Source organism: Ipomoea nil, unplaced genomic scaffold (assembly GCF_001879475.1).
Source record: "Ipomoea nil cultivar Tokyo-kokei standard unplaced genomic scaffold, Asagao_1.1 scaffold2283, whole genome shotgun sequence".
Lineage (NCBI taxonomy): Eukaryota > Viridiplantae > Streptophyta > Magnoliopsida > Solanales > Convolvulaceae > Ipomoea > Ipomoea nil.
Genome location: NW_017618711.1, coordinates 2,689,870 through 2,717,678, shown reverse-complemented (window position 1 = coordinate 2,717,678; position 27,809 = coordinate 2,689,870). Strand labels below are relative to the sequence as shown.

Sequence of the window (27,809 nt, the reverse complement as noted above, 5' to 3'; positions counted from 1 at the left end):
TATGGATAACATAGTCCTAATAATTATCACTTGATAATCCTTGTTTTAGATCTTCAAACCAAACCCCTGTACCTAATCATGAATACCCCTGATCCAAGATCAAACAATAAATATCCCAATCTTTGTTGTACCAAGTTACAATATAATTATTGCTTGTCCTATTGATATAGTTTATAACAAAAGTAAATATCCAAAATTACAATTTGTGTTTAAGAAGACAAAGATCAAAATAACAAATATATGAATATATGAATATCCATCTATAGACCAGAGTAAAAATCTTCATGTCCATTTATTTTCCTATCTAGGACCAATAATGCTATTGTCTGGAGCAATGGGCATAAGTTCTAATACTTGTTCCGAATAAAATACTTGATCATCATTCCCTTCGTCTTTTCTCGCCTTCTCAGCACTCAAGCATTCCTTCAATTTTGTGACAACGTAGTCCATGTTTGGTCTTCTGTTTGAAGTAGGAGAAGCACAAGCCATTGCAAGCTCTAATGCTTTCCACACACAATCCACCTCAAATTCTCCCTTCAGCTTAGGATCAATGATCTTCCTTATGTCTCCCGTTTCTACGAAGAAGTTAACCCATTGTATAATGTGTGGTTTCTTGTCATTCATTATCACCGTCGGCCTTCCTGAGATCAACTCCAAGATAACGATTCCAAAACTAAAGACGTCACTCTTTTCTGTCAACCTACGAGATTCAAAGTACCTAAAAAGGGAAAGAAAAAAAAAAAAAAAACTTTCGTCACTAAATAATCAAAAATTTTGGATTGTTGACTTGTATGTATTTGATATTTGTCAATCACTTCAAACAATTAAATTGCAAAACTTACTCTGGATCAAGGTATCCTGGAGTACCAACAACCTTAGTGGAAACATAGGATTTTTCTTCGACCGCAAAAGTCCTGGATAGTCCAAAATCTGCTATTTTTGCTTGTAGTTTCTCATTTAGAAGAATGTTGGTAGTTTTCACATCTCTATGAATTATAGGTGGTTTACATCCATTGTGCAAATAATCCAACCCTGATCAATATTACAGAAATACAAATATCAAATTAATAGTACAATAACAACAATTGCAATAACAATAAAGAAATAATAGTGAATATAATGCTACAAATAAAATATGCATGGTAAAGGGACTTGACCTTGTGCAGCATCCATTGCAATCTGGAGTCTTTCTATCCAGCTCAAAACATGACTAGTTCTCTCTGCATTAAAGACCATATATAAAAGATGTTCTTATTACTTGTTCAATTTGTTTTTTTTTTTTTTTAATTTAAAATAATACATCAAAGTGGGTTAAAAATCATATGTATTTGATTATATTGCCATAATCTTTTGAGTTAAAAATTATATGTATCTTTGTACCTGACAACATATCTCTCAGGTTTCCATTAGCCATGAACTCATAAACCAGAGCAGTGTTTGTACCCTCGTAACAATATCCAACTAGTGAAGTTAAATTTCGATGATGGACTCTTGTTAGAAGCTCACCTGTGATCAAAGGGTAGCATATTATTATTATTATTATTATTTATTATTTATCTATTATTATTATATATGGGCAGGATTAACAAGGTCCTCTTTTAAAAATGAGGACGGATCTTATTTTCCATCATGGTTCATCAATGGTTACAGATTTTAGTAAAAAAAAAATACATTGTCAATTATATATATATATATATATATATGTGTGTGTGTGTGTGTGTGTGTGTGTGTGTGTGTGTGTGAAGATTAATGACAGAATAGGCTCAAAGTAAAAATAAAAATAAAAATAAAAATAAGTAAGAAATGAAATGATCCAATCATTTGGATAGATCAACAATTGAGTAAGGGCTAGGGGTTGTGTCAATTTTATAAAGAGTTAATACTCAAAATCGTCCTCGACTATAGTGGTTTTTCTCAATTTCGTCCTAAACGACTTTGGTGACCTAATATCGTCCCAGACTTTTGTGTTTCGTTCAATTTAGTCCTCCATTTGTTATTCGTCAAATTGGTGTTAAATAAAGGGACAATTCAGTAACGTCAATATTGATCTCTCTTTACTTTCAACTTGTGAAGTGAGAAATTCCTCTTTCTTGTACGAATTACGCCCAGAATTACTCCCGGACCTGCAAATCAAATTTTATATTCGCAGTTTTAGGAGTAATTCTGGGAGTAATTCGTAAAAAAAAAGGATTTCGCAGTTCACATGTCTATGAGTAAAGAGATGCCAATATTAAAATTACTGAATTGTCTATTTATTTAACACCAAATGGACAGAATAACAAATGAGGGACTAAATTGAGCAAAAACACAAAAGTCTGGGACTAAATTGAGCGAAACACAAAAGTTTGGGACGGTATTAGGTCACCAAAGTCGTTTAGGACGAAATTGAGAAAAACCACTATAGTCGAGGACGATTTTGGGTATTAACTCATTTTATAAATATTATAAACTTGAAAATTTACAATAATATAAAATTGACTCTATATATATTTTTTTACTCACAATGGTTTCCATTAATATTGTTAAATATTTTGAAAGGAAAAGTGAAAAATAAAAATGAAAAGTAGTACAATTTCAAAATAATAATAATAATAATAATAATAATTTACCTCAGTTTGAAACTCATGGTAACCTTGGACAGATGATTGAGATAACACCTTAATCGCCACTTGAATGTCATCCCCTAAACAACCATGATACACAGTTCCAAAACCTCCTTCTCCAAGAACCCTTTTAAAATTTTTGGTGATATTCAGAATTTCTGAATATGTAAAACTTTTATTCTTTGACTCCACATTAAAGCCATCTTTCCTATCAGATTTTGCACCCATGCGCACTATTTTTCAATCAAAATGTTAAACAAAAAGAATCATTATTCAAATAATAGTTATTACACAATACGAATAAGTGTATAGGGAGATATATAATGATGTATTTTGACAAACAAAATGTATAAATTGGATAAACAAAATGTACATACAACCAAAGTAAAATGTATAATTTGTGCAAGTACAATACATAATATCCAAAAATACCGTGTAAATATTCAAACTAAATATTATTGTAATATCTAGAAAGTAGACATTATGTAATTTACCACTTATGAGCTAGTATTTATTAATATATTAAGGCTAGTATGTATCATCCATGATTAATTCAAGTGCACAATATACTAATTGCATTTTGTTATAATAATTACCTTGGTTTCTCTTCCTTTTTTGTCGCCAGCAGAGGAGAAGCAAGGCAGTCAAGAGGATGAAAGTTATAATAACAAGTGCAACCATTGGAACGACAAATTTCTTCGATGTTGTTTTATCATCATCACAATTGTTTGGTCCACAAGTAGCCTCATAACCTTCAATTCTAATCATTTTCAATTTTATGGTAATCAGTTAAACTATTGCGTTTATATTGTACTTGTATCGTCTATGATGTTATTCACAAGTAAAAGTAACTTGATTATTAGACAACAATAGCTTCACGAAGACAAACCTTAGTATTAATCCATTTTTGGTTCTTTCTATAAGCTCTTGTGGAATTGGACCCGAGAAGTGATTCCCAGTTAAGTTTCTGCAAATTATACAAAAAAAAACCAAATATATGTAATTATTGCTCATTTAAAATATTTAGCAACTATATTTACTAAAAGGAGCATTGTATTTGACAATTACTAGGTAATGGCAAGAATAATTGATGTATATAGAGACAATTATTTTTTAACTTTAACCATATTATTACAAAGTTAAGTATGACCCTTGCTAGTGTGAAGAAATTAACCACTTACAAGACTTTTAAAGATGACAATTGACTTAGAAAATTAGGTACTTGTCCAGTCAAGCCATTATTGGATAAATCCCTGTAAAAAGAAAGAGAATAATAATATTATAATTTATAATCAATAAATTATACATTAAACTATGAAAACATGAATCTCTCAAATTAATATATATATATATATATATATATATATATATATATATATATATATATATATATATATATATATATATATATATATATATATATATATAATCGCACTCAGGTGCGAATGCTTTGCCCAGGAGCGAAATAGGAATGGATTCTGTCCGTCCATGTGTCCAGATCTAATGGATGAGAAACACTGATTTTTTTTAAAAGCGCGGTGGCATTTTCGTAAATAATTGAACATCGAAGTGCAAGTAAAATGTATTACAAGTGCATGTAAAATGTATTATAGGTCCAAGTAAAAAATTTACCCGGAGCATCAATACTAAGTGCACATATAGTTATAAGTAGTTGCACCTATAGTTCTAAGTAGTTGCACACATAGTTATAAGTAGTTGCACCTAGGTGCATGAATGCTTGCGAGTGGTTTTCAGGGGTATTACTACCAACTGAACTCAAATCAATGAATATTAACAAGACAAAATTACATGCACTTATAGGTGAAAGTAGGTGCACCTATAGTTATAAGTAGTTGCACCTATAGTTATAAATAGTTGCACCTATAGTTGTAAACACACCCAAGTGCATGAATGTTTGCAGGAAGTGAATGCTAACAAGGCAAAATAGTTGCACCTATAGTTATAAGTAGTTGCACCTATAGTTATAAATAGTTGCACCTATAGTTATAAGTAGTTGCACCTATAGTTATAAATAGTTGCACCTATAGTTGTAAACACACCCAAGTGCATGAATGTTTGCAGGAAGTGAATGCTAACAAGGCAAAATTACATGCACTTATAGGTGAAAGTAGGTGCACTTGTAAGTGATTTTACTTGCACCTCGATGTTCAATTATTTACGAAAATACCACCGCGTTTTTTTTTAAATTTATTAAATCTGGACACGTGTCGCGCGCTGATTCGTTCGCATTTCCTTCCTGGGCACTTATTCGCACCTGAGTGCATCCCTATATATATATATATATATATATATATATATATATATATATATATATATATATATATATATATATATATATATATATATATATATATATATATATAATAATAATAATAATAATAATAATAATAATAATAATAATAATAAAAGTGTGAATGTGATTTACTTACAAGTACTCTAGGGATATAAGATTGGATATGCTAAGAGAAATGTTGCCGGCCAATCCACTTGCGGACAGATTCCTAATAATTCACCAATGCAAACAATGTATTTATTTGTGGCTCAGTGCCTCAGTTCAATATATACAGATGTACAAAATATTATTTCACGCTTGAATTTATATACACTTTTAAATAAAATTAGATTAACTTTTTCATACCTTCAATTCCAACTATATATTATACTAGAAATTCAATACTTAACATCCAAAAATATATTTTTTTTTTTTTAAATAGAGATTACAACTGGATTGAGTTGAATTAACCTGAATGGCTATAATAGTGGCCCACACTGTTCATGAACTAGTTTGACATCAACTATAATAGGTTAGGTTATCTTGCGAAAATAAGTACAAATTACAAATTAAAATCTAATTATCTTTTCAAAAAAAAAAAAAATCTAATTATCTTGTTCTCCCAAAAGGTTGAATCCCCAACCCTAAGGACCCCCCACACTCCGACTCGACAGAACATGTGGGAGGATGTAAATCACAGTGATTCAATGGTTTAGTAAACAGGGCCAAATGTCGGTGCGCACAAGAAATCTGTCCACTTTGGACATAAATCACAGTGACTCAATGGTTTAGTAAACAGGGCCAAATGCCGGTCCGCACAACATTGGTCACTTCTCCCAAATACTGCCTACTAAACTATTGAGCTAAATCCGTACGGGTAAAAAAATCTAATTATCTAAACATACATTATATATAAGCACATGAAATTTGTTCAAAATGTTTAATGTGTTGCATTGATAAAGGTAATAATTCTTAACTCACAAGTTAAAGTTTCAAATCTTAAAGTATACATACATACATCCGTGTGTGTCTGTGAGATTAGGATCAGGTGCGAAGAGCATCTCAAGTGCGAAAGTGTAGATAAGTATGATTAATGGCTCTTTTAAAAATTCAATACAAAATGTAAACTTGAAGGCTAGAATTCTGCACTCGAAGGTACAAAGATGTGTAATTGAAGCAATTATGGTACCAAAAAGGAGAATTATTCAACTTAAGTATTATTGAAGCAAAGGAGAGTTATTCACCTTAAGTATTATTGAAGCAATTACCCTTACAAATTGTTGGTAAATCTCTCTAATTTCATTAGAAATTTAATTATATATACGTTGTTGAAAAGTAGACAAAAGATATAATAAAATTGACACATAATTATGCACTTGAAGGCACAAAGATGTGCAATTGATGCAATTTAGAATGTCAAAAAGGAGAGTTATTCAACTTTAAGTGTTATTGAAGCAACTACCTTTATAAATCATTTGTAGATCTCATTATATGTTATTAAAAAGAAGACAAAAGATATAATAAATATTATTGGCGGCATATATAATTAAACACTGAAGACAAAAAATTGTGCACGGGAAGGCATAGAAATATAGATTCGAATGCCAAACTTGTGCACTCAAAGAAAAAACTGTATATTGATCGAAACAAAACATATATAAGCACTCGAAGACAAAGACAATTATTATTATAGCTGATCGGGGTTTGTTCATGAACAACTCAACCTATTTGTTATATTTTTTGATAAAATGGAATCAATTTGTCAGAGTGTGAAAAAAAAAAAATTAATGTGTATATTATTCCATTGATATATAATGAATTTAGGGAAATGATAGAAGCTTACAAGTGTGTGATGATGGGGGGATCATTATCATTATAGCTGCAATGGAGCCCTTCCCATACGTATGCTTCAGGCAGACAAGGATCTCCTACCCAATTGTCCCGCTTCAATCTATAACTTGCCTTCATATTCACCATAGCCTGGACTAATTATTTAAAATCGAGGTGGTTAGCGCAAGTTGAGTTTGACCAATTGTTATATCCCGAACCAGGTTCATATTGTATTGTAAATTCTAATTCAAAAATTATGTGTTTACAGTTAATAAATTTTGTACTTTTAATTAATTATAATTTCAATACCGATAAACTAATTAAAGATACATAACATGGTAATTACAAACACATAAATTATTAATTGTAAGTATAGAATATGTTAACTACAGTTAACATGTTATCTGTCTACAGTTAACATATTTTATATTTGTATTTAATAATTTATGCATCTATATTTGTCATTTTATATATATGTCTGTAATTATCATGCATGTGATGTGCTTTTAATTTGTTTACATATGCAAAAATAGTTAACTTCTCCAAAAGGTTGAATTCCTAACTTCAACGCCCCCCCACACCCTGACAAATTAAAAAAGAGCATTTGGTGGGATATAAATCATGGTGACTCAATGACTCAGCAAATAGGGTCAAATACCAGTTAACTGTTAACTGTAAATACATAATATAATGTGTATGTCTGCATGAGCAGCTCAACTGGTCATAAAAGTGAAGTTTGAAAAGAATGACCAAGGATTGAGTCTCACCAGCCACAGTGTGGGAGCAACCTCTTAAAGTGAGGGGGCTCCTTGTGCGCAGTAAGCAAATGTCGAGTTACCATGATTTACATCCTCTCGGTTGGGGTTCAATCTTTGGAAAGAATAATATAAAGTGTATTATTAAAATAGGGTCCAGGTTTTTGGTTGATGCTATAATTTGAGGCCAAGTTTAAAGCTTATAATTGACAATTAATTAATTAAACTTACCATCATTTTCGCGGGTTTGTGATTTCAAGAATCTTTTAACCGTATAAATTTCGACGGCGTTGATGAGCGGTGGGAGGGTGGAACTCTCAGTCTTGACGAATTGAATTTCCCATTTTGACTGAAATGCAGGTCTGGTCATGAATATAGTGGTGGTGTTCCAATAACTCGGGGATACCGGCTCCTCGTACCACTTCTTATTGTTCATTAAAATGTTGAAAACTCGGGTTTGGTTCTGTGGCAACCTCATTACCTCAGCGAAATGCATGTACACATAATAATTGGTTGTCGAGTCTTCTGGATCCCAAGAAAATGTCAATACTTTCCCTCCCGTTTCCTTATTTGAGATGGCTGTTTCCATGACGTTGGAAGGCACTTCGAATACGTTCTTAGGTATTCCCTGCCCTGGGCTTGGTGGGATTGGGCTTAATGTTATAACGGTCCCGTTTTGAGGAGCAGGATATGGGTACCACACCCGATCTCTGATATCATCTGGGTACCTACCAAACCATCATCCAATTAACATACTTTCACTTGCAGATCATCGCAATTCAGTTCTGCTAACCCAATGTTGTATCAGCCTCAACCATAACAAAAAATACAATTTTTAGTAAGGAAAATAGCGAGTTTCGTCCCTGAATTATAATGATAGTGAGGACTCAATTCCTGAATTATGACCGTTTTATCCACTTTTAGTCCATCAGTTATAGGGATGGCAATGTGTCCCGCCTCCGATGGGGATCCCCGATCCCCACCCCGACAGAGACGAGTATGGGAAAAATTTTCGAGGAACGGGAACGGGAACGAGGAATTAGATTTTAAAAATTTTATTATTAAAAATTATAATTATTTAACATTTTGACGGGGAATGGGGAATCCCCGTCCCCGCTTAATTTCCCGCGGGGACGAGAATGGCGAGTATTTTCAATTCTCCGCCGGGGACGGGGATGGGGATGGGCACGAGGTCGCGGGGACGGGGACGGGGAGTATAATTGCCATCCCTAATCAGTTATGACTTATGAGCGAAGTGACGCATTTGGTCTTTGACCGTTAAAACATACGGAAAAATTAAAAAATATTTAAATTTGAGGGGTAAAGTAGAAAATTCACATTTTATTCAATTTCTTATATTGAAACCACTTTTGCAACATTATTTTCAACTTCCTAGCATTCTATTTCAAGGTTCTTCAATTCAATAATCTTCGTATGACTTGTTAGTAATCTGAGTCTCGTATAAGGAACCTGTGACTCAGTTCAAACAAGAGAACAGTTGATCATTGTCTTCAAGCATGTAAAACACACCATCAGATTTTTGATTTCCCTTACTAAACATAATGGTAATTAAACCATAACTTTTGAAATACAAGAAGATATCAAATTTCTCAGTTATTTTTATGACAAATTCACCAAGGGAGTAACTTGGATTTTTAGTACGTAAAATTCTTCCGTAAGCTCTGCAGTAACTTAATCAAGAATCATATATCCTAACAATATATGAAAATTATATTATATATATACCATCACCCCCTCTGTCTTATTAAAAACTAGAGTAATAAATTAGGAATCTAAAACTCAGTTATGAAATTTCTAAAAACTTTTGTAACTTCTAAAAACGATTATTGAGTTGCATATGAAAAAATTTTACATATTAAAAAGCTCAAGTTATTCCATTGGTGAATTTATCATAAAAACAATATGAGAAATAACATCATTTTTGTATCTCAAAAGTGGTTTAATTACCTTTGTTGCTTAGTAAAGAAAATTAAAAATTGATAGGATAGTGTGTTTCACACGTCTGAATTGAAGATAATGATCAAGTGTTTCTTTGTTTGTGCTAAGTCTTAAGTTTGTTATATGAGAGTCAGGTTCCTAACAAGTCATACTAAAGTTATTAAAATGCTTTTAGAATTGGACAATCTTGAAATAAGAGGCTAAGAAGTGGAAAATGATGTTGTGGAAGTGATTTTTATAGAAGAAGGAGAATAAAATGTGAATTTCCTACTTTACCCCTCAAATTTTAAATATTTTTTAATTTTCCGTCAGTTTTAACGGTTGGGGATCAAATGCGTCACTTCGTTCATAACTGAGAGACTAAAAATGGATACGGTCATAACTCAGTGACTGAGTAGGAACTTGGGTATAACTCAGGGACTAATGATGCAATTTTTCCTTTTTAATATATCAAAATTATATTATTTGTGTATTGAATGTGCATTATACAAAATAATATAAAACTTTCAGTACTCAAGAGTAATGTATTTTTTCCTGAATATATAATGGACATTTTTAATATAATAAAAAAGTACATTATTTGTGTATTGAATGTACATTATTTGATAGTACGGTCCACACAGTAATAATTGAATATTGTAGGCAAATTTTATCATGGACCATGACGTAGGTACTCTAGATTTTAGTTTCATTTTCCATACACTAATTTCATTATAGCATAACTAAAGTATCATTTTAATTACACTACAGTTTATTTTGACAATATACATGATTGGATGAGCTCTGTCTTTAATTTCATTTACACACACTAGTTTCATTATAACAGCATAAAATATCATTTAAATTCTACTACAGTCAGTGTTGAAAAAATTTTGCCTAGGCACTGGCCGGCCGCCTAGCGTATTACTATAATTGGTGGTCTAGGTGAAGTAAAATACACGAGCGCCTAGGCGTCGATTAAGCACCTCTCGGGCATCGGAGGAGCGTTTAATAATTTTTTTCAACCATGACTACAGTTCCATTTGACAACCATGGACACCATGGTTTGGATTATTTTTGGAATACTATTGACTTTATTACAAGGTAGTTTCTGTTCTATACTTTCTCTAATTATTGTAGCTCAAAGAGCCAATACCCCACCATCGAGGTTCGATCATGTGACATTTCTTCAAAGGAAGTCACAGAGGTGTCATCTAAGCACAAAATGCTTAACTCCAGTTTGGATTTTGATTTCTAAAATATAAAAATTGGTTTTGGAAAAAAATTTAATTATGAAATTATTATTATTTGATTTTAAAGTTGTTATACAATTTTTTAAAAAGAAAAAATGTGTTGAAAAGTTGACTTATCTTAGTAAAATTAAGTTTAAGTTAAAAATAATTATTATTATTTTATACGGAGTAACAATTGTTATTATTATTATTATTATTATTATTATTATTATTATTATTATTTAACAAATAATATCTTTAGTCCTAAATAGAAAAGGATAATTTTTTGATTTTAAGTTAAATATTAAAAAATTAAATTATTTTTGAGAAATGAATAATTTTCCAGGTTTCTAAACTGAGATAGATTTCTTCAAGATTGTATTGAAACAGAGGGAGTACTGGAGTAGGTTTAAAAAAAAAAAAAAAATGTAACACATACAGGTAGACCCAGCTGCAGGAAGCAATAAATAAAGGAAAATGATATATGTATTTCCATGAGTATAAACTCTCGCAATCTGTGCCAATAAATTAAGTGCATGAAGAAAAATAGTGGTTCATTTTGTTATTTAAATCAATTAAATAATGACACTTTAGCAGGGAGTACAAAATAGAGTAAAAAGTGAAGTGAAGTATACTCATAAATAAAATTAAGGGAGAAGTGTCAAATAGGTCCATGTACTATTGTCAAGTGCTCAATTCCCACCATGAAGTAAATTAAAGGCTAATTAACCACACTTACCTACTAAATTTGTTCAATTAATTTTTTTTTTTTTTGTAGATAATTGACTTTTTTTGCAGATTACCAATTCAATTATTAAAAAAATAATTTCAAAATAATTTAAAAATTATTTAAAAAAAAAAAAAAAAAAAGAATACAGCCACCGGCTTTCCTCACCGGAAGCCGGTGGCTGCCATTTCAAAGACAGTCGTGGCTGCCCGGCGAGGACAGCCGGACAGTCGTGGCTGCCCGGCGAGGACAGCCGGACAGCCACGGCTGTCTAATATGAGGTCCAGATCTGGACCTCAAACGGCCTGGAACAAGGGTGGCGGCCATGGTCACCGCCCCCGTTCCAGGCCATGGCCGTCTAAAAAAAATTCGAATTTTTTTTAGATGGCCATGGCTGTCTGGGGACGGCCATGGCCTGGAACGGGGCGGCCACATGGCCGTGGTCCTCGTTCCAGGCCATTTGAGGTCCAGATCTAGACCTCATATTAGACAGTCGTGGCTGTCCGGCGAGACTGTCTTTGAAATGGCAGCCACCGGCTGTCCGGCGATGACAGCCGGTGTCTGTATTTTTTTTTTAATTTTATTTATTTATTTTAATAATTAAATATGTAACCTGTTATTAACCTGTAAAAAAGTCAATTGAACAAATTTAACTCGTAGATGGATCTATTTGACACTTAATTTAGTTTGTGGTGGAAATTGAACACTTCGGAGTAGTAGATGGGCTTATTTGACACTTGTGCCTAAAATTAAAGAATGGGATTGATTTGAGGAATTAGTTACCTTATTAGAGATTGACCACCATAGTTGTTCCGTCTGTAAAGAAGCAACGACTCATTCTTACCGGCGGATGCATTGGTGGCATAGGCGGCCTCGTTCATTGGGCGCAGCTCAAGTGCCGAAATGAAAGGCGTCCCCTCCCCCGTGTTCACAAGGCAAACATGCAACAAATTGGAGGACGGAACGTGCAGGATCTCTTTCCTTACCACATTCAAAGGGCCTTTCAATTTCACCCGATCCCACAGTTCCACTCCAAGATGAAGCTCGAAACTGGGGATCTCATTCTTCCCGTCATAATTCCCGTACAAGAAACTGGCTCGAACCAGCACCCTCTTCCCTTTCGCCTGCGCGGAGCTTAAGTTGTAACAGTTTCGAGATCCGTTTGGGAAGCTTCGGAGTGTCCAGAGTGGCTTGCCAATTAGGGCGGTATAGTTGTGGATGTAGCCCTGCTCAATAGTGGCGCTAATGCCGGTGCCTGATTCTAAGAAGTCTTTATCTGGCTGGTAAAGTAAGCCGCCGATTTCATCTTCGGGGTAGTTACCTCCTTCTGCAAATCCGCAGTCTATGCTTATGAACTCTGAGACAGCTGCGCACAAACATGATCAGATTGTGATTCAAAAATCAGCTAGAGATCGGAGGTATATATATATAGTAGTTGAACGAATATAATTGATGAACTAACCTGCAGAATTCTGGCCGTTGACGACATTTGTGAGAGCAAAACAAGAAAGCAGCAGTAACACTACTCGAACATAGCCTTGCATTACTGCCTTGTCCATTACTTTCAGCTTCCTGCACCTTAATTAACTTAGCTTGTTTCTACACCCATTATATATTTATATAGATGGATAATTGGGTGTGAGTAGACTATGTACTATAAAGTCTTCTTTCTTTTCTTTTCTTTTTTTTTTTTCGGAATTTTAAATTTATTTAATTATGGACAATGCAAAATGCTAAATATCTTGGTGGGGTAAGTTTTAAATGTCTTGGTGTGTGTTCTCATATGAGAACAATTCCTTCTTGAAAAAGTGAGCATTGATCTCAACATTCACTCATCAGCGTTTTAGTAAAAAAGATATGTGTTAATTTTATAATTATTACAAAATTTAAATTTTTTAATATTTATAAAACTAACTCACCATTTTTTTCCCCAGGTGCGGTTGTCATTCCCATATGTGCGGTTGTGCGGTTAAATTTAAGCCATTGATCTTGCCTAAATCAACGTCTAGGATTAATAGTGAGCCTAAATCAACGTCCAGGATTAACAGTGATTAAAAAAAAAGCGTGGTGACAATTTGATCTTTTGCATCTAGGTCAAATTTAATGTGCGTGATTTTTGTGCTTAAGGTTAGTGGTTTTTGTACTGTGTGCCTTAAGGTATGTCAGGTGTTGAAAACTTAAGTGCGTCGATCTAAAGTTTTAGGTGTGTGGATTTACTTCTTAAGGTGTGTGGTTTGTGTGCTTAAGGTGCGTCAGTTGTTGAAATTAAGGTGCGTTGGCCTAGAGCGTTAGCTGCGTGGTTTTCCTTCTTAAGGTGGTGCGTAATTTGTATGCTTAAGGTGAGTCAGTTGTTGAGACTTGGTGTGCCAATTTAAAACTTTAGGTGCATAGTCTGTGTTCTTAAGGTGCTTTGTTTGTGTGCTTAAGATGCGTGGTTTGTGTACTTAAGGTGTGACATTTTAAAATTTTAGGTGCGTGGTTTGTGTTCTTAAGGTGCTTTGTTTGTGTGCTTAAGTTGCGTGATTTGTGTACTTAGGGTACGCCTTTTTTAGTTAACCGTACAACCGCATGGGAAGCTATACACGCACCTAAACCCTTCTATATATATATATATATATATATATATATATATATATATATATATATATATATATAATTCATTAATAATAATAATTGTTGTTGTTTACACATATATAACATTCAATATAAAGAGCATTTATTCTTTTTCTATTCATTTGGTCTAATGGTACTCAGGTTGGACTTCCATTTGGAAGGTTGTAAGTTCGAGCCTCAGTGGAGGTGATATTAGTTTTTTGTGGTTCTTTGTGTTTCAGTAGGTTGAGAAAGTATATGAACAGTTCTTTGTGTTTCAGTAGGTTGAGAAAGTATATGAATAGATACTACATTGTAATAGAGCCAGTAGCATTCAAAAAACTAATCAAGAGTTAATTTCATTTGTTTTTTTGTTTTAGATTTATAGTTGTGATTCCATTTTTAGTCATTTTTAATTCAGAATATCACTCATTGGTTCTAGTATTATCGTGACATTATTATTTTTGGTCCTATGTCAACAAACTTGTTTAATGGGGTTAAATTCGAGGGCATTTCGATCTATTTAGTGCTATGTATTAATTCCTTTTTTGTCATAAATTCATGTGTCATTTCACTTATAGTCTCATTTTTTTTTTTTCAAAATATCTCTATTTTTCCTAACATTATTGTGGCATGAAATATGTCAACCACTGATAAACAGGATAATAATATGTCAACCGCTGAGAAGCGGAATAGAAATATGTAGACGGTTGAGAAGCGGGATATATAGAAATATGTTGACCGCTGAGAAGTGATATAATAATATGTCAACCGCTGAGAAGCAAGATAATAATATATCGAAAGCTGAGAAGAGGGGTAGAAATATGTGAACCGCTGAGAAACAGGATAATAATATGTTGATCGCTAAGAAACAGGGTAGAAATATGTCGACTGCTGAGAAGCAGTATAGAAATATGACCAACCGCTGAGAAACAGAATAGAAATATGCCTACCGTTGAGAAGCGGGATTATGCATTGACCATCATTTTTTTTCTCTCTTTGTTTTTTCCTATTGCACACTAGGCTGCGTACCTTGCCCTGCAGGCCCGTGTGGAGATGCGTACGAGCCGACTATTACGCCTTACGGGTACTGTACGAGATGCGAACTGCCTACCTTACTTTGTAGGCCCCTTTTTTTTTTTTTTTTTTCAGATGCATGTTGGGCTATGTACCTTTCCGTGTAAACCCAAGTGAAGATGTGCACACCGGGATGAGGGTCGCGCCCTACAAGTCCGAGTGAGATGCATACGGGTCGCCTAGTACGCCTTGCGGGCACTATACAAGAGATGCTGGCCGCTTACCTTGCTCTGCAGGCCCATACTTTTTTTTCTCCTCCCTGATACTGTAGTTGTGGTGAAATGAAACTGCAGTTTATATAAAATGAAACTGAATAACATTTCACATATTTGAGTGTTTATTATGCAATGAAGCTGTAGTTATATCAAAATGATCATATAGTTGTGTTCTAATGAAACTATAGTGTATATAAAATAAAATTAAATAACATTTTCACATATTTGAGTGTATAAATGTCGAATGAAATTGTAGTTATATCGAAATGAAACTGTACTTGTGTTGAACTGAAACTGCAGTGTATACAAAATGAAACAGAATAATAGAGTTATTTTTTACGAAACGACGCGAAACGGGTATCGTTTCTTTTCATTAAACAAAACGACGTCGTTTTGAAGCTCGGTGCATAATCGATTATGCACCGCAGTGCACGATAATAATTGGAGCGTTATGTTGTGCAACCGTGTGCACCATGCATGGTGCACACGGTTGCAAAAACAACGTTGTTTTGACGTTCGACTTAAAAATAAATAAAAAAAAATTCAGTTTCGATTGCCGTTAATGACGTTATGTTGTGCATAATTTGAACTATATAGTTCATTCATTCTGGATATATAGTTCATTCATTCTGGATAATTTGCGCTAATAACTTATTATACCATAGACTATAGTCCATATTATAAGATGAATCACTTATTTAAAATATATTTTAATAAATTAAATGTTCATATTTAGTACATTGAATGTTTTTTTTTTTTTTTGAATATTCATTATTTTGGTACTGAAAGTTTATTATTTTTGGTAGTTACCAAACAATGAATCTTTTAGTATATAAATAATATACATTCAATATATTAAAAAATAACATTTACTTATAGTTTACAGTATAATTTGCCGACTTAACGAGTCTTACAAAGCAATGACCAATTGTTATATCATAAACTAGAGTCCAATTTGCATTATGGACCCTGGTCTAAAATAACATTCACATTATGTGCATCTTTGTGTCTACTGCAATTACTATAATAATATACAGTTAGTAGGGGTTGAAATACCTCAAGAACATGTGTTAAAGACAAATACTGATCCAATTCGTGCTATTGTTGAAAATACATTTCCTAGGTTTTCTGAACATCAACATGATGGCAATTATCTAATTGGAAGAGCAATTTTAGCACCGACGCTTGAAGTTGTCGATAAAGTGAATGAGTATATGAGTAATATGAATGTGGCAGAATGTCGAACATATTTTAGCTCTGACTCAGTTTGTCCGACGGAAGGCACTCCTGATTCAGTCGCCGCTCTTCACACCCCAGAGTTCTTAAACGGGTTGAAGTGCTCTGGTGTGCCTAACCATTCTTTGGCTTTAAAAATTGGGTCTCCAGTTATGTTACTACGAAATATAGATCATTCCGCTGGTTTGTGCAATGACATGAGGTTAATCATTTCTAAACTAGGAGACCACGTTGTCGAAGCAAAAATTCTATTCAGAAGTCATGCAGGAACAAAGGTGTTGATTCCAAGATTGTCATTGACTCCATCAGATCCAAAGTTACTGTTTAAATTTCAGTGGAGACAATTCCCCCTAATGTTGTCTTATGCTATGACAATTAACAAAAGCCAAGGTCAAACACTGTTTACAGTTGGGCTATTACTGAAAAAACCTGTTTTTGTTCATGGACAACTTTACGTGGCTTTGTCAAGAGTTAGCAATCCAAATGGTCTTAAGTTACTTATTTGCAACGACAATGGAGAATATGTTTCTTCAACGTCAAATGTTGTATATAAAGAAGTATTTAATAATATATAAACTTTGTATGTTCTTTCTTTTTTGCAACATACATTTATATATATATATATATATATATATATATATATATATATATATATATATATATATATATATATATACTTACTTTATTTTCTGTCCGTGCATCGCATGGGTGGATAACTAGTATATTATAAATCTAATTGTAATTAACATATTATGTACCTTCGATTTATTAATAAATAAATAATATATTAATTGCAAACACATAATTTAAATATGTAAAAGTTTAAATACCTAAAATAGTCCCTCGACTATAGCTAAATTCACAAATTGATCCTCGACTTTCAATTTCAACCAATTAAGTCCTTAACTTTGCAATTTTAACACGATTTGGTCCTTCGTCTATTTGACCGTTTGTAGACCGTGATCTTTGAGGATATATATGTAATTTCACGACTCTGCATCATTCGTCGCGATTCTGCGTCATCGCCAGCGGCTGCGCCGTCATCGACGATCTCCAGAAGAACCTGCAGCTCTCGTCGGAGCACATGGAGGCCTCCAGGATGACGTTAGTTGCACCGTTTCGAAAACACGTCGTCTTCTTCGCTCTGGTACGAACTCAACTACATTGAATCCAAAGGGAGGATGAAGAAAGGCGACCGGATTTGGTAGATTGCTTTCGGCAGTGAATTCAAATGTAATAGTGCGGTCTGAAAATGCAACCGGAACCTTAAAAAACTGACGATGGACCATGAAATTACATATATATCCTCAAAAATCACAGTCAACAAACGGTCAAATAGACGGATGATCAAATCGTGTTAAAATTACAAAATTAAGGACTTAATTGGTTAAAATTGAAAGTCGATGATCAATTTATGAATTTAGCTATAGTCGATGAACTATTTTGGGTATTTGCTCTTATGTAAAATTTTCAATGCAAGATATGCACTGGTACATGGTATAATTTCCCGTCAACGACGTTGTTTAGAGCCAACGAGTCCACTTGCTTCGAAAGAGATGGTAATGTACCATCCAAGTGGACCAAGTCGTGAGTTTTTGTCAGGTTCTACAAATTGATTCAAATAATTTTTTTGAATGCCATTGATTCAAATAATTGATTGTCCAGACCCAAGACTTTTTTGCTTTTTTTTTTTTTCTTTTTCAAAGACTCTTAAATCATCAATCCATACCAAGTCAAGTTGGTAGGACCGTGGTCCACACAACAGTGTAAATCATGATCCAAAATAATTCTATTTGATGAAAAGAAACAGTAATCATTTTGCATAATTAGTTCTGCTTGTATAACATATTCAGTTTCATTATAGTTTCATTTCGTCACAATTACAATTTCATTTTATTTAATCTACAGTTTCTTTCAACATTATACATACAATAGTCTTATTACATTGAGACATGTTATTGAATTTAATATACACACTGTAGTCTTATCACAACACCACTAAATTATAATTCTAATTCAACTACGGTTTCATTGGACAATATACACTCGAATATGTGAAACTGTTATTCAGTTTCATTTTATATACATAGTAGTTTCATTACAACACAACTACAATATCATTTTGATATAACTACAATTGTATTTGACAATATACACTCAATATGTGAGACATGTTATTCAGTTTCATTTTATATATACTACAGTTTCGTTTCAACACAACTAAAATATCATTTCAATTCAATTACAGTTTCATTTGATAATATAAACACAATATGCGAGACAATTTCATTTTAGATATACTGTATTTTATTTTTTATGAACACATAAAAATTACAAAATTTATTAAAATGTGACGATTGTCGTTTCTTTACTTAAAGAAACGATACCGTTTTCGGACCATGATCCACAGTATAACATCTGAAGTTGGTAATAGAAGACCTATAATGTTCAGAAACTCTAAAAGGATAACATTTCTCTATTTTAAAAAAATTTCATTTTCGAAACTCACAAAAATTCAATCCGAAAATATTTTCAGGATGTGACCTAGAAAGAAAAAGTTCATGAACTCATTTCTAGGTCCGAAAGCCCGTTTGGGGACCATTTCAAAAATAAATAAATAAATAAAAATAATAAATTGGACCAAATTTTAAAATGTTAATTTCTTAGACCCTATTTTACGACATAGTGAGATTGTCATCAAACATGTGGGATGTTGGATGAGACAATTTGTGAGCTAATAATAAAAAGTTCATGACCTCATTTCTAGGTTCAAAAGCTCGTTTTTGGACCATTTCAATAAATAAATAAATAAAATGAACCAAATTTTAAAATGTTAATTACTTTTTTGAAAAATTAAAAACCAACGAGACCGAATATATTAATTTTTCAAAAAGTTCGAACCAGCAATACAAGAGATAAATCTAAGAATAAAATCAGCATATTCTACCCTGCCCATCTCTACATTATCCAAAGATTTTTTTGCAATTTCATGAGCTAGAGTATTTGCATCCCTTTTAACAAAATTTAATGTAACCATATTCAGCAGGTCTCCTCATCACTATTTGCTACTTGAGATCACTCTTGGTCTGTGAAGGAGTTAACCCTTTGCCGACAACTTATATGCATTATTCTACTCATTGACTTTGATGCGGTCTCCCCCGGTCCCCCGTACCATATCTATCTCGCTTTTGGACAGTTGTTTGCTTGCCAGTTGCGCCAGCTTTCTCTTTTTTTTTTTTTTTTTAGGAAAACGCCAGCTTTCTTTCTTTCATTCTTTCCTTTGTATTTTTTTTTTTTTTTTTTTAGAAAAAGAGAAAATTCGTTAAATGACATCCTGCCTTAGAGCATTCTTAAAAGGGACTTTTAAACCAGATTTTGAAAAACTTTTGAAACCGTTGGTGAAAAACAAATAATAATCAAATAAAAATAAGATTATTATTTTTTGGAAAAACTAAGGGAAGGAAAGAATTTGGTTAGTGTTTGGTGTTGGGTTTTTGTAAGAGTCAAGTGATCACTCTTTCCTTAAAACTTTATTTGCCACCTCCCAAAAGTGCTAGAAGCTTCGTTGCCTAGGCTTCCCAGGATAAAACTTGCTTGTGATTCAATGTTTGAGCACCCAAACAAATGAATCCAGCGAACAAGACAAGGCTATGAACACAGTAGGCAAAGAAAGAGTAGAAGCAGATAGTTTTGAAGCTGTAAATTATACTTTCGTGTTGTGTAATTCTATGTGTAAAAAATTCTGTTGCCTCTACCCTCTCTTATATAAGGTTGAAGGATTAAATAACTCTTATAAAGATTGGAATTAATTCAAAGAATTAATTCCGTAACAGTAGAATTGAACACCCAGGTTCGTGTAGGCCGAAACTTCCAGTTTCGACCACCAGGCCGAAACTGGAAGTTCTTGGGCCGAAACCTCCCAGGTTTCGGCCACACCCAGTGGCATGTGTTGGAAAATTGATTCCGAAGTTTGGCATAACTTAACCCGCAGGTGCCGGCGCACACGAGCTCGGGCTTGAATCAAGCTTTTTTCAATCTCGTCTAGTTGGAATTTGAATATAGATTGTCACAACAACATTTATTTAAATATAGATTGTCACTTAACATCAAATAAAAAAATTTGTCAATTATTTTGTCACCAAATTCTTTCATAATTAACTTATATTCATTTTACTGGTTAATTGAATATTTCAAAATTTGAGAGATAAGACAAAAACCAAGACGAATTAAATAATCAATATTAATTTTTGTCAATTTCAAAACTAATAATTTATACTAGCAATTGTACATCTTTAAAATGTAAATAAATAATTAAAACACATAATAAAGCACTAATTAATTAATCAACATATATAACTAATAAAACTAAAGCATATATATCAAATTTGGAGATTTTTTTAAATTAAAATGTATACTTGATGTCATTCATTATTAAAATCTTGATAAAAGAAATAAGATAATAAAGAAAAATGGTCACTTTAATTATTTGATTTATTTCTTTTTTATTTAATGAATTTAAACTTTAATATATATTTTGAGTTCATTTAATATAAACATAATAGATTTTTTTTTTTTTTAAAAAAAAAATTTGAGGGAGGCCAAAAGTGTATTTTATTCCTACTATATCAATATATACATACATATTTACGAAAAAATTTAGGATGAGGGTAGGGGTAGGGGTAAGGGTAGGGGTGGGGGTGGGGGTAGGGGGGCCAAGGCCCCCTTACCCCCAAAGGTAGCTCAGTCCGGAAAGAGAGGGAAGAGAGAAAGGGAATTGGGTTGTCCTGCAAAAATGGAAATTTTGCAGTGGATAGATCCCACCAGTGAAGAGGTAGAGTTGCGCCTCACGCACCCTCGCGCCCAAGCAGGCTCGTAATTTTATTTTTTTTGTTATTTTTTTCAAATTTTAATTTTAATTTTCTTTTTTTTTTCTCCCCTCTCATTTTCTCTTTCATAATCACACATGTAAAAACTACTCAAAATCTTCACACTATTGTGGATGTCCTTAGAGGATTCATATCCATTGGTTTTTTGCACAATATTTGAGAAGCCAAGTATGAGAGATAAGGAGGAGAGAGAAGAAGAAAAAAAAAAGAAAAAGAAAAAAGCATTCTGACTCGAAAAGAAATGCCTTCTTTCATTCTCTCTCCTTGGAGTCCACAACAAACCTTACCTTGCAGGATATCAAAATGCATTCTCTCTCCTTCTTCTCTATCATCCACCTCACATTGTGCCCTACAAAAAAAATCAAGAAAAAACCACTAGTATGGATGCTCTTAGGGCGGTTTTGGCAACCATTGAATACACTCAATTATGAAACAAGCAACTCTAGCTAACACATGAACTACATTTTTTGTTGAGCGTCTAAGTAATGAGAAATCTAGATGAGGAATTTGCTCGTAATTTATTTAATATCATCCAAAATAACTCCAAGATAATCTTACATTCCCAAAATCTCACATTATCTTCATGGAGGTAATCCTATTATATGGGGTAATCTAAGATTCCGTGAACTAAACGGCCCCCTAAAGGGGAGTGAATGATGTTTACCTGTAGACACTGAAAACCCACTTTAGAATCCATCTCCACTATAACATTATCTAAGCCAAGATGTTTTGTCCAACTTAGGGCCTCTCGAACACTTAAAATGAGCTATGATGACTAGCACCAATCAATCCTCACATTTTACAGGAGGAACTTGAAAGTTTGCAATAATTATAAAATTGACATCGTGTTTTCATTTTTATTAAAACCATCAATCTTTGATGAGTCCTGATAGACGAATGTGATTAGTCTTCACTTTTTACAATAATAACCATATTCTTATTTGAATCGCCACACACACACACATAACAAGACTTTTTATAAGTAGTGTAGACAAATACTAGTCACCAATATCGTAGATCTAGCGGGTTGAAAATAAAGAAAGATAAGGGGGGAAAAACAACTGGGAGTTGGCTTAGTAGATGACCATTGGAGTTGAAATATTAAGCAGTAAATAACATACAGCTTTATAAAAAAAAAAAAAATCGTTTCAAGAATTATTAAGGAGATAGGAAGTAACTTAGTTGGCTTTGTTAGCAACTAGTGTGAATGACTACATTTCATTCGTATTTGTATCATCTAATGAAATCCTCCTTAGTAATATGGTATGAAAAGAAAGAGAGCAGAATAAAAAGTTTTCGAACCACTATAAAAATATAATCTCAATCTCTTCCCTAATCCCTACTCGCTTTACTTATAAGTCGGATCAAAATCTCTCACACATTTTCCGAATATAATTTGCCGGTCATATATGGGCCCAAAATTAAAATTTATGGGCCATAATCGATTTCATAGTCAAAAATAAATAAGCAATTGACTCTAGTTGGGCCTCAGATCCAAAAACGTTGAGCCCATTCGAGCTTATAGAGTCTTTAACCTAGTTTTATACCTTCATAGCTGCATCTCTCAGCGAAAGCTTCCCCAGAGAGAGCGGCGCTGCGAACAATGGGTATCGATTTCTATCTACTAAGCTTTGGTCTTTTGTGTTCATTTCAAATCTATAAGCACAAATGTGTTTGTTAATGATTTTCGGTGAAATTCAGGAGCCTACACTTACGTTTCGGAGCTATGGAGGAAGAAACAATCAGATGTAATGAGGTTCTTGCTGAGGGTGAGGTGCTGGGAGTACCGACAGCTTCCCTCCATTGTGCGTGTCACCAGGCCTACTCGCCCCGATAAGGCTCGCCGCCTCGGCTACAAAGCCAAACAGGTACCCTCATCTCAGAGACGTTTGTGTTGTAGTGCTTCGAATCATATACCCTTTTAGGGCTCGTTATGGTTTTTATGTTTGATTGTTCCCATTTTCTTTGGATTAGTGTGTCGTCTGTGTTCTGTGCGTTTTGTTTCAGAGCCTCTTAGTTGGCATAATAATTGAGAGCTTTTTCCATGGCCATTTTATGTATTATGTGAATGCTTTTCAGTTTTATCTAAACCAGAGTTGCTAAAGTCTATGTTGCCTTTTGTGTTCTTCAATCCCTAAATTGCATTTTGATTTAAAAGTATTATATTTTTTTTCTCGAAAGTTTTTTGATTGTTATTAGACTTTTTCCCACAAGTAACTCTTTTAATCCTTAAATATTACATTTTGGTTTTAAAGTTACATTTTTTCTCAAAATATCACACTTTTCTTTGGGATTACATTTCCATACCCATCTCACAAGAGAGTCACCCTTATATTTTATGTGTAATTGTGTTTTTGTTTGTTGTGAAACATGATTTTAATTTGCTCACCTTTTGTCCATTCTTATTAAAGAATTTCTCTTTGTGATATTTTGTGAGTTCTTGATTGATGCATTGCTAAGTATGTTTGATCTGATCAATTTTTACTCCAAAGTGGATTATACTCATCTTTGACAAGTGACAACCTCCTTTTCTACTCCAAATTTGATGATATGCTTGTGATGTATAGTTATTGTTAGTTGTTCCATTAAAGATTGTTTCTACTGCTGCAATGTCTGGTTTTCTGGCAATAATTTGTTTTCCCCAATCTTTCTAGGGCTATGTTGTCTACCGTGTACGTGTGAGACGTGGAGGGAGAAAGAGGCCTGTTCCAAAGGGTATTGTTTATGGAAAACCCACAAACCAGGGTGTTACTCAGCTGAAGTTTCAGCGGAGTAAACGCTCAGTTGCTGAGGAGCGTGCTGGCAGGAAATTGGGTGGCCTCAGGGTTCTCAACTCTTATTGGATTAATGAGGTTTAAACAGGAACTGGGCTCTTTTATTTCTGATATTGACTTTTGAGTAGAGAATTTTTGTTGCTGCCTGTGGTTCATATGATCCATCTTATATGAATACTACTAATAGTCACTGTTGTCCAACTTGGCTGAGTTTTTTTATTATATTTTTTGGTGTGCAATCTGTACATTGCTGTGTTTTTCTTATTATTACTTGCCCACCTAGGTGCTAGGCGTCCCCTTGGGGACTAGTGCCTAGGGCCTTCTACAACATTGCTTGCTAATAGTACACTTTACTTTCTTGCGTAGGACTCAACGTACAAGTATTTTGAAGTGATCTTGGTTGATACAGCCCATGCTGCTATCCGTAACGATCCTAGGATCAACTGGCTTTGTAACCCTGTCCACAAGCACAGAGAGCTTCGTGGACTCACCTCAGCTGGGAAGAAATACAGAGGTCTTCGTGGAAGGGGACACTTGCACCACAAAGCTCGACCTTCAAGGAGGGCCACGTGGAAGAGGAACCAGACACTGTCTCTTCGCCGCTATCGTTAATCCTGGAATCATTTTTGCCGTTTCTGTTACCTGCCTGGTTTGTTATGGGAATTATAGACTGTCTGGAAGAAAAAAAACAGTTGCAATCATTTTATCAGATGTCTTTGCTAGTTCTCCAGTGATGCTTTGTTTGACTATAAACTCTGCAACATGGTAACTCCCTTGAGATTGTTTTCTAGTTAAATTTTCTTGATATTATTTTTATATCTTAGTACTGTTTGTACTTCTATGACTATGGGTTTTTCCTCTTTTATTGTTGTAGTGTTCTTTGAATGATGGTGATGGTTTTTTATTATCTGTGTTGTTAAGGGCATAATATCTAATTAAGGCATAATACTTCTCAGTATTTAAAGAAGTTTCACTTCATGGTCTTGTGTTAGATAAAAAAAGCTACGGGTCCAAGATAATTTTGTTTAGTAGTTTTGTTTACAAGTTTAAAGGTTTCTAAATAATTATATTATATAAAAATAATAACTCTAAAACATTGCCTAGACAAAACTATAGGTTAAAATATAAGTTACAACAACCTATGTTATTGTGTTGATAACGGAAATAAATACCATAGCGAACTACAAGTCTACAACCATGAGTTTAACAAGAAAAAGATCAAATATCCATCAATACACAATAAAAACTTTTGACCATGATGCATTTTATTTCCATTTCAGTTTCTATCTTGGACCAATAGTGCTATTGTCTTGAGCAATAATGGGGGTGACTTCTATTACTTCTTCGGAATAAAATGTTTGAGCATGCCTTTCTCTTCGCACTTTCTCAGTGGCCAAACATTCCTTCAATTCCATGACAACGTAGTCCATGTTTGGTCTTCTAATTGGAATAGGAGATGCACATGCCATTGCAAGCTCTAATGCCTTCCACACACAATTCACCTCAAACTCCTCATTCAGCCTAGGATCAATTATTTTCTTAATGTCTCCCGTCTCCAAGAAAACGCTAACCCATTGTAGTATGTGTGGTTTCTCATCATTCACTACGATCACTGGCCTTCCTGAGATCAACTCCAAGATCACGATTCCAAAATTGTAGACATCACTCTTTTCTGTCAATCTATGAGACTCATAATACCTATATATAAAAAAAATTCTCTCATCAGTCATCAGTAAATGATTGCAACCTTAGTTATTTACTTGTACCTTGATATTTGATATTACTTAAAACAATTAAATTGTAAGAACTTATGTATTGTATTATACTCTGGATCAAGGTATCCTAGAGTGCCAACAACCCTAGTGGAAACATAGGAGCCATCATCAACAATAAAAACCCTAGACAACCCGAAATCGGATAATTTTGCTTGTAGTTTCCCGTTCAGCAGAATGTTGGTAGTCTTGACATCTCTATGAATTATAGGTGGTTTACAGCCATTGTGCAAATAATCCAATCCTGATAGAGATTACATACCAAAATAAAAATAAGCTTAACAGTAAAATAACATCAATAGTAAATAATAATATCAATAAAGAAATAATTGTGAATTATACAAAATATGGTCACGGGACATAACCTTGTGCAGCATCCATTGCAATTTGGAGTCTTTCTATCCAGCTCAAAACATGACTACTTTTCTCTGCATTAAAGAACATATATAAGAGATGTTCTTAGTACGACTTTAAATTGATTTTTTTTATTTAAAAATAATAAATCAAAGTATGCTTATAATCGACAATTATTTGATTGAATTATCATAAGTTTGAGTTAAAATCATATCTATCTTTATACCTAACAAAGAATCTCTTAGGTTCCCATTAGCCATGTATTCATAAACAAGAGCTTTGTGTTCATCCTCGTAACAATACCCAACCAGTGAAGTTAGGTATCGATGATGGACTCTTGTCAGAAGCTCAGCCTGTGACCAAAGTATAGTAGTATGCAATTAAATTTTTCTTCTCTTTGTTTTATTTAGAGGGGTAAGTATGCAATGCAATATAATTCTTATATTGAAAAATAAATTAAAATTAAAATGGAGTACAATTTTTTTTTTTTTTTTTTTTTTGTAATAAAATATTTTTTTTCATACCTCGGTTTGAAACTCACGGTAACCTTGGATAGATGATTGAGAGAGTATCTTAACAGCCACTTGAATGTCCTCTAAACAACCATGATACACTGTTCCAAAACCACCTTTTCCAAGAACCCTTTCAAAGTTTCTAGTGATTTTTAGGATTTCTGAATAGGTAAAACTTCTGTTTTTTGATTTCAAAAATTCATCTTTCTTATCAATTGTTTCAGCCAAGCGCCCTATTATTTAAAATTGAAACAATAAAAATAAAAATAAAAATGTTATCACTCAAACAATATAGCTATTACAAGATATACAAATAAGTGCATAGAAAAATATAATGACATTTTGTTTCGACAAAGAACATTTTTTAAAAAAGTTGCAAAATGAAAAGTAAAATAATGGGTGTTCTTATTTATTTAGAGTCATTAATGAGTATTGATATTAAGAGTGTATCAACGATGATGAATTGAATGAACAATATAATATATAATATATTAATATACTAATTGAATTTTGTTATATTTACCTTGTTTTGTCTTCCTTTTTCGTCGCCAGAAGAGAAGCAAGGCAGTCAAGAGGATGAAAGTTGGAATAACTGATGTAACCACTGGAATCACAAATTTCTTTGATGGCTTTTTCTCATCACAATTGTTTGATTCACAAGAACTGTGTGGCGTTGTATCGTCGTAACCTTCAATTCTAATCATTTTCAATATTATGGTAATTAATTAGTTTTTTTTATTATAAAAAAAAAAGGTAATTAATTAGTTAAATTATCAGTTTTAGAGTGTGTATCTACAATGTTAATATGTTATACACAAGTACGTAAAAGTAAATTGATTATTAGCCAACAATAGCTTCAAGAAGGCAAACCTTAGTGTTAGTCCTTTTTTGGTTCTTTCTATAAGTTCTTGTGGAATTGGACGCGAAAATTGATTTCCAGTTAAGTTTCTGTAAATGATACAAAAAAAATCAAAATATATAATAAAATTTAACTCTTTAGGGAAATACTAATA

At 33.2% G+C, this 27,809-nt stretch overlaps 4 protein-coding genes across 6 annotated transcripts; 2 read left to right on the top strand and 2 right to left on the bottom strand.

The window, feature by feature from the left end:
* Window positions 1–135: 135 nt before the first annotated feature.
* Window positions 136–12,986, bottom strand: LOC109151315 (putative leucine-rich repeat receptor-like protein kinase At2g19210). Of its 3 annotated transcripts, none has more exons than XM_019299271.1 (13): window positions 12,841–12,986; window positions 12,162–12,744; window positions 7,713–8,209; window positions 6,740–6,881; window positions 5,054–5,125; window positions 3,785–3,856; window positions 3,493–3,570; window positions 3,200–3,363; window positions 2,607–2,842; window positions 1,381–1,504; window positions 1,158–1,220; window positions 843–1,032; window positions 136–718 (listed from the first exon to the last, which is right to left on the bottom strand). In XM_019299271.1, the coding sequence occupies exons 1-13, from the start codon at window positions 12,935–12,937 to the stop codon at window positions 301–303; spliced, it is 2,736 nt and encodes a 911-aa protein (XP_019154816.1). In that variant the 5' UTR covers window positions 12,938–12,986; the 3' UTR covers window positions 136–300. The 3 variants fall into 3 exon arrangements, with proteins under 3 accessions (XP_019154816.1, XP_019154817.1, XP_019154818.1); XM_019299272.1 differs by having other exon boundaries at window positions 2,607–2,836; XM_019299273.1 differs by having other exon boundaries at window positions 12,162–12,735.
* Window positions 12,987–16,476: 3,490 nt separating this feature from the next.
* On the top strand, window positions 16,477–17,073 carry LOC109151186 (ATP-dependent DNA helicase pif1-like). Its single transcript, XM_019299104.1, has one exon. The coding sequence runs from the start codon at window positions 16,477–16,479 to the stop codon at window positions 17,071–17,073; it is 597 nt and encodes a 198-aa protein (XP_019154649.1).
* Window positions 17,074–22,885: 5,812 nt separating this feature from the next.
* LOC109151317 (60S ribosomal protein L15) lies at window positions 22,886–24,978 on the top strand. The gene is made up of 4 exons (XM_019299276.1): window positions 22,886–22,991; window positions 23,086–23,252; window positions 24,039–24,236; window positions 24,525–24,978. Exons 1-4 carry the CDS (start codon window positions 22,988–22,990, stop codon window positions 24,768–24,770), a joined length of 615 nt encoding a protein of 204 aa, XP_019154821.1. The 5' UTR covers window positions 22,886–22,987; the 3' UTR covers window positions 24,771–24,978.
* Window positions 24,979–25,433: 455 nt separating this feature from the next.
* On the bottom strand, window positions 25,434–27,500 carry LOC109151185 (probable LRR receptor-like protein kinase At1g51890). The gene is made up of 6 exons (XM_019299103.1): window positions 27,320–27,500; window positions 26,809–27,029; window positions 26,511–26,637; window positions 26,296–26,358; window positions 25,985–26,174; window positions 25,434–25,856 (listed from the first exon to the last, which is right to left on the bottom strand). The coding sequence occupies exons 1-6, from the start codon at window positions 27,498–27,500 to the stop codon at window positions 25,442–25,444; spliced, it is 1,197 nt and encodes a 398-aa protein (XP_019154648.1). The 3' UTR covers window positions 25,434–25,441.
* Between the last annotated feature and the right edge of the window lie 309 nt (window positions 27,501–27,809).

Bases quoted from the DNA above. Each gene is read 5' to 3' on its own strand.
- LOC109151315 (XM_019299271.1), bottom strand. From the start codon at position 12,937: ATGGACAAGGCAGTAATGCAAGGCTATGTTCGAGTAGTGTTACTGCTG. The intron at 6,882-7,712 runs GTAAGTTTAATT...TTAAATAATTAG, and splicing joins ACAAACCCGCGAAAATGATG to TCCAGGCTATGGTGAATATG. The intron at 719-842 runs GTAAGTTTTGCA...TTCCCTTTTTAG, and splicing joins CCAGGATACCTTGATCCAGA to GTACTTTGAATCTCGTAGGT.
- LOC109151186 (XM_019299104.1), top strand. From the start codon at position 16,477: ATGAGTAATATGAATGTGGCAGAATGTCGAACATATTTTAGCTCTGAC.
- LOC109151317 (XM_019299276.1), top strand. The intron at 23,253-24,038 runs GTACCCTCATCT...CAATCTTTCTAG, and splicing joins TCGGCTACAAAGCCAAACAG to GGCTATGTTGTCTACCGTGT. The intron at 24,237-24,524 runs GTTTAAACAGGA...TTTCTTGCGTAG, and splicing joins ACTCTTATTGGATTAATGAG to GACTCAACGTACAAGTATTT.
- LOC109151185 (XM_019299103.1), bottom strand. From the start codon at position 27,500: ATGATTAGAATTGAAGGTTACGACGATACAACGCCACACAGTTCTTGT. The intron at 27,030-27,319 runs GTAAATATAACA...TTTAAATAATAG, and splicing joins AAAAAGGAAGACAAAACAAG to GGCGCTTGGCTGAAACAATT. The intron at 26,638-26,808 runs GTATGAAAAAAA...CTTTGGTCACAG, and splicing joins ACCGTGAGTTTCAAACCGAG to GCTGAGCTTCTGACAAGAGT.